The 6305-nt window shown below is 36.3% G+C and overlaps 1 protein-coding gene across 1 annotated transcript; it reads right to left on the bottom strand.

Moving 5' to 3' along the window:
• Positions 1–1841: 1841 nt before the first annotated feature.
• LOC131034279 (transcription factor SCREAM2) lies at positions 1842–6058 on the bottom strand. Its single transcript, XM_057965722.2, has 5 exons — positions 5843–6058; positions 5509–5746; positions 4189–4362; positions 2707–2874; positions 1842–2358 (listed from the first exon to the last, which is right to left on the bottom strand). Exons 2-5 carry the CDS (start codon positions 5743–5745, stop codon positions 2245–2247), a joined length of 693 nt encoding a protein of 230 aa, XP_057821705.1. The 5' UTR covers position 5746; positions 5843–6058; the 3' UTR covers positions 1842–2244.
• Positions 6059–6305: the final 247 nt, after the last annotated feature.

Genomic DNA, 6305 nt, shown 5'->3' with positions numbered 1-6305 from the left:
TTATGGCTTGTTATTGTATTCCACATATCTTCGAGTTTTGAAGGAAGAGCCTCAACAAGTTGGGAAGCTAGCTTTTTCCAAGAAACAACCAAAGGGCAATCCTTAATTTTATGCTTAGCAAGTTGACACTAAAAACAAGTATTGGACAAATTAAGATATTGCACATGCTAGGTGTGGCAAAAGATGTCCAATTTGGATATCCACATTCTTTCAAATCTTTTCGAAGGATCAATTTCAATAAACACTTTTGTGGTTAACTTGATAGAATTTATCAAGCTCAACACAAATTTTCCAAGAGAAGCAACAATAGTGGCTAATAAGCTCCATCACGATAATGATAACCCAAGAAATTCAAACCAAATCAGCACACAGTGTTCAAAATCACACATCTACTAAAAGACCAATAGAGACACACGAACATACCACGAGCCATGTTTGAAAATACCCTCAACATGACTAGCCTCAACAAAGTGAAAATTAAAAAAAAAACTTTTACCAAGGTTCTAAACAACATTATGTTGAACCTCATGCAACCTGTGCTTGTTATTATATTCACAAAACATGTTTTCTAGTGTAGTTCTCCCAATAAAATATCTTGTCAAGAGTAAAGTGCTCCAACCTTTTACATGCATTGTCAAATTTGAGGATGAGTAACACCACACCTCTTTAAAGGTCAAGAAGCTTACCTCATGGAAAACCTTCAAAACAAATTTTTAAAGATGCTTTGTTTGGTGGTGCCATTGCCCAAACCACCAAACCATTAACACCAACATGAACTATTAAGTTGAAACAATTTGAGGCTATAAAGTGGATTACCAATAAAAACCTACAATAAATGTAAAAAAAAAGGTTTCCCTATACCAAAAGAAAGATGTATTAAAACCTCTATATTACATATATAATTATCAATACCTATTTTTTTTCAATCTAACACGCTTGATTTTTAACATTATCTTCAATATAATTCATTCAACCACCGTAGTAAAAAAATTCAATGCGAACCACAAATTATTTTTAATTATTTTATATAACACTCACTAAGCTACCATACTAAGTTCTTGCAAACCTACTTTTAACTACAAAGTTCAATCCTTTCTCGTACATCTCCACATTTATACAAGTACAAACAAACATTACTACCTTGCCATTCTCTTACATCTCCACATTTATACAAGTACAAACAAACATTACTACCTTGCCATGAACCTGTATTGCTTTTTATAAGCAAACAATCTTGATTTTGCCATGAACCCTGCATTTGTTTTTAAAGAAATACTAATCTCTAAAAATAAATTGTTTTTCCAAAGTAAAATAGAAATTTCAATTTGTTTTTCCAAAGTAAAATAGAAATTTTATATAGAATTTACTTTTATAAATAGAAGAACAGCCCTCCCAAGTCGAAGGCATAAAAGGACAAATCAAAGAAAAAGTTTTTCCTATTAAGTAAAAGGGCTCTCTTGATGTGGTCCATAGATTTCCCTTTATTGGAGCACCACAATAATAATACCATTTAAAGTCGTGGGCATTATTTACTAGCATAAATTCTCATCTTTAATATGGTGCCACGTCCAAGAGCTGGGCCACCTGGTACCTTGAAAAAATTATGTGACCTGAACGTTCATCTTGTTTATTTGCAAGATTATTGAAGTCCATGATTTCTCTTTTTGACTATTTTCCCCTGGTTACCAGTGGTTCACCTAACAATTCATGTGCTTTTAGCAAGTCACTCTCCTCCTCGCATTCACTATTTTTAAAGTCTTACAAGCTCATTTAAGAGGAACACAGAAAAGGTGAAACATAATGCCCGAGAGCTGTCAGAGAAAAGAATTAACACATTATAATTCCTTGGAAGTAACATATATTATTCTTCTTCTAATGGGTGGTCGTAATAAATGCACAGGAGTAGAACTGTTCACCTTTGACTGACTCACAGGTCTACACATGTGCATAACAACTGTGATTTTCCACAACAATTTCACAGAGCAGATGTAAGCTCTCTTCTAATACACAACAAAAAAGAAAGGGTATAGCTATTCTGATACAATTGCAGGGTTCCCTAACATTACATCTTTCTTTCTTCCTGTATAGGATAATAAATACCATTTTATCATGTACAAGTTCCTTATCTGAAGAATAGTTCCACAAAAACCCACTTTCATCCTTTATATGGAATTGACCTGACCATTCTCAGGTCTAGATCTTTGGCTCAGGCCCCTGGGACTTGAACCTGGGCTTGTAGGATCCCTATTCCATGACTTTGCTACCTGCAGTAGACGCCTTTTCTGGGTTTATCCTGTCTAAGACTTGCAGGAGAGCTCCTTTAACCATATGGGGATCAGCAATCTTGCCTTGTTTATCCTGCAATATCAAAAAAAGTTAGAACTTCAACATTTCATGGCAAAAACTTGAACAGAGAAACTCACACCAAAAAGATGGAAGAGACACACCAAAGAAAGATAGAATGTTGTGTTACAATACCAATGTTGTAAATGTCTTTACAAAAGATTCGGGTGCAATATTTGAAAAAGGGTGAGAAATCTCAAGTAATGAAAAAGCTTACAAACATTTGGTAAGATTGAACAAAAAACATTTGGTTGTAAGGACTAAACAAAGAAACACACAAAACACCCCAAACACAACCAAAGTTCAAAAGTTAAAGGCCACGCTTCTGCTCTGTGAAAAGCCTGCAAAATTTAGTCTCACTACCTTTCCACTCAAAGCTTCGAACAAGAAATAGTCCTTGCAAGACACCCTGGCCTGCAGTACATTGAGGCCCAGTGCTTCTACAGCTTCCAGTATAGCAATTAGCAACCCTGGTGATTTTTTACAGGAGACATGGATCTCGAGCCCACATTCCTTTCCCACCACAGTAACCTGGTAAACATGGTATAAAAATTGATCAGTACCATCTAATTAATAGCACATGCAACAATTCTTTTATAAAAGAGGGCACTTTGATTTTGGTTTTTATAATCCACAAACAAAGGGCAATGTTCTACTTTTAGTTTTTAAATCCAATAACCATTGTAGCGGATGCTACTTCACACATTTAACAACAACATTGTCACTATCAACACATGTGGGCTAGATTTTAAACTTGTTTTGTAGTAGTAAGCAATCCAACTTCCAATATGTCTGCAACTCTAGACATACATGATCAATATGTATTGGTCTCTAAATGAAGAAACTTCTTCAACCTCAGTAGCATTTGCACCCCTCAATTTAGTAAAGTTTTATACTGGTAATGTTCTATGGAACATATATAGCTCGGATACATTTTTCTACAAGCAACGAGAGACTTACATGTACCATTATATCTTCTACTTTCTCCTAATTTCTTATTGAACAAACCCAGTTAGAGTACTAAATGCAGCTATATCATTATACATTCGGAGGATGCATGCAAAACAATAAGCATGTCTTATATATGACCCAAAAGCTTATTTCACAAGTTATTAATCATTCGTTCTAGATCGAGTCAAGGATTCAAGCTCCCCTTCCTATTCTTTGTATTTCTAAGATGCTGAGTGCCAGACATACTAAAGGACTTCTGGAATTTTTATTTCTATAACTCCCTCGCAACTATCCAAACAAAATCAAATAAATTGAAATTGAGTCATAAGAGATGGCAATATGACCCTCAGACTATAACTGATTTTCAACCTATCCCTCTCAGTCAAAAAAATTAAACTTCTAAGATCATTTCCACAGGCTTCCATTTTTTAAATGGATACCTGGATTCCCTCCGGAGTTCCTTATTGGATGGTAACATATCTTAAGATGGAACCAGCTGAAAAAAATGCTTATAATCAGAAACTGATACCTTCTAATATAAACAGTTGCTAGATAATATTTCTACCAATCTATTGCTGTCAATCTAGCCTTGCGCTAATACTCATAATCTGCAACCTTCAATCACTGCTTAAAATTGCTAATTCTAATGCCCACAAAATTTTTATAACTCTCAAAAATAAACATAACTAACAACCTTACCATCAAAACGAGACTGAGTATTGCTATTTTCAACAAAGTTAACAACCTAAAACCTTCACTATTATAACATCCAAAAACTACAGTTCAATAGCCATCAAACAATCATCATGAGACTAGAGCACCGAGTCCAAAAAAGTAAGTCTTTTCTGATGCAAAAGAGGAGAGATAAAGAGGGAAAGCACAGATTTTGCTTACAGTGGGCAGCGTAGGCCCTAAACTTGCTCTGCCTGTTCCATGGGGTTGGGACCCCAGCAACTCCCTCTGGCGGGCATCAACCTCTGCCACAAGATCCCTATTTAATTCACGGACCCTTTGCTTCAATTCCTCAATATACTTGAACGCATCCGAGATTATGCAGCTTTTCCTGGTCTGTAAACAACGAACAAAAACCACCCATCAGGAAAATCAACACAAAAAGATAAAAATTACCACTGCAAAGTTATAAAGCAACTCCCAGAAAAATCCACTGCTATTTAATTTTACTTGTCTATACGACTGCAAAAGCAACTTTCTACTGAATACAGGATGATGCAAAGAAGCTGTGTAAAAGGCAGAAACCGATCAAACTAATAATAACTAAAGAACCAGAGCCCAAAGAATAGCTTAATCCTCTAGAATTGAAGCTCTCCAAAATCCTTGTAGTGAAAAATTATGCCTGCTAAAAGCTTCACTCATCTTACATTTGTATTATCCTGCTCAACATTACCGTTGCTCTCAAAGGTTAAATGCAATATGCGATAGGACATCCAAATATGGAGTGATCCTGTGAATCAAGGTCCACAAAACATTCCAATCAAACGTAACAAACTTGGTTATTTAGAGCAAATACTAACTTATCGGCATGAGAGGAAAAATATTTCGACAACAAAGAAACTGCGACTGAGTAACCCAAAAGATTGGTTGGGGCATACTGATTTGAATGGTATACATATTTGATATCAATGATCTTACAATTTGTCAAAGATGGGTTTCAAAAGAGATTCAAAAAGTTAAATCAAAAAAGAAAGAAAAAAAATGAACAGTCATACCTACATACATTATATTTGTAAAAATTTCAAGCAGCGAGTTATTAATATCCGGAGAGCTAACAAAGTGGGGATTTAATTCTTATAGAAATGAGAAACTAGCATAAGCAGCCCCAATGCTGATAAGTTATAGAAATAAGTCTGTCTATTCCATTTTATAGATCTTAAAGCAGGGGCAAATAGAACATCTATTCATAATCTTTTTTATTTTTAAAGAGAGGAAGGCCAGGGTTCAAAGGCACTATTTCTTTTGCATTTTTATAGATACCACTTTGGCTACCAAAGGCATTGCACTCGCCCACAATTTAAAAGTGGAAAACTTCACAGGGTTCGAACCCATTACCTCTTCTGTTACTACTTAGCCTACTAGAGGCATTCACATCAACAATCTCTAACAGGTGGGCACCTAAAATTTCCAACAATCTCAGGCCAACAATTTCAATAGATCTTACAAACCAATTTAATCCAAACAAAATATAACAATCTATACCGCATTAGAATGTGTAATGGACCGCAATACGGAGAGATTCTCATCCAGCATCCTCTTCCTCCTCTTCCTCACCATGTTGCTTATGCTCTGGGCCATAAGCCCATATGTCCTTTTAGAGGACCACGAACTCACAACCCCTCCATCTTGCCCATCATCAGATAAACAAGAAGAAGCGGACGAAGAAGATGATGAAGAAATGATACTGTCAGAGGATGAATCCTTCTGATCCGGCGCCATTCTGCACACCAAAAACTCATGTTAATCACAGAAAAAACCATAAAAACTTGGACCCAGATCAAGGAAAAACCAGTTATCATTGCACTTTTAACCATACTCGCTTCAAACGAAGAACACAAGGCTGTTAACAACTTTGGACTGTTAAAACCGTGGGCACCGTGTAACCACCCGCGCCCGCCCTCAAACTCACGAAAGAGCGGAGGGCCAAGTGATATATATGAGTTTTTGGGCGAAGAAAAACTTGGGGTCGTTCCAGTAAAACTGCAGTTTGACGAGACAGTTTTTTTTTATCCTCCCCGGCAGAAAACATTGAATATTGCGTGGTTAAAGTGGTGCAGTTGCAATTATACCAAGGAGCAGTAGGACGGGTCTTCAGATTGGACGGGTCAAAATTAGGTCTTGCACGGGCCAGGAAGGCCCCCACCACTCTCAAATGCTCTCTGATTCAGCATCCAATTCAACATTTCGTGGGCCCGCTTTCTTCTTTATTTTCTCCCACTCTTTTCTCAGATCTATGCATACCTATTTCTTTCTTCGAGAATCTCACATTTTTACTCCTT

Source organism: Cryptomeria japonica, chromosome 3 (assembly GCF_030272615.1).
Source record: "Cryptomeria japonica chromosome 3, Sugi_1.0, whole genome shotgun sequence".
NCBI classification, from domain to species: Eukaryota; Viridiplantae; Streptophyta; class Pinopsida; order Cupressales; family Cupressaceae; genus Cryptomeria; species Cryptomeria japonica.
Note: the sequence above shows the minus strand (reverse complement) of the source record. Positions and strands in the feature narration are given on the sequence as shown.

Bases quoted from the DNA above. Each gene is read 5' to 3' on its own strand.
- LOC131034279 (XM_057965722.2), bottom strand. From the start codon at position 5,745: ATGGCGCCGGATCAGAAGGATTCATCCTCTGACAGTATCATTTCTTCA. The intron at 4,363-5,508 runs GTATAGATTGTT...CGTTGTTTACAG, and splicing joins CCATTACACATTCTAATGCG to ACCAGGAAAAGCTGCATAAT. The intron at 2,359-2,706 runs GTAGTGAGACTA...TTGATATTGCAG, and splicing joins TCGAAGCTTTGAGTGGAAAG to GATAAACAAGGCAAGATTGC.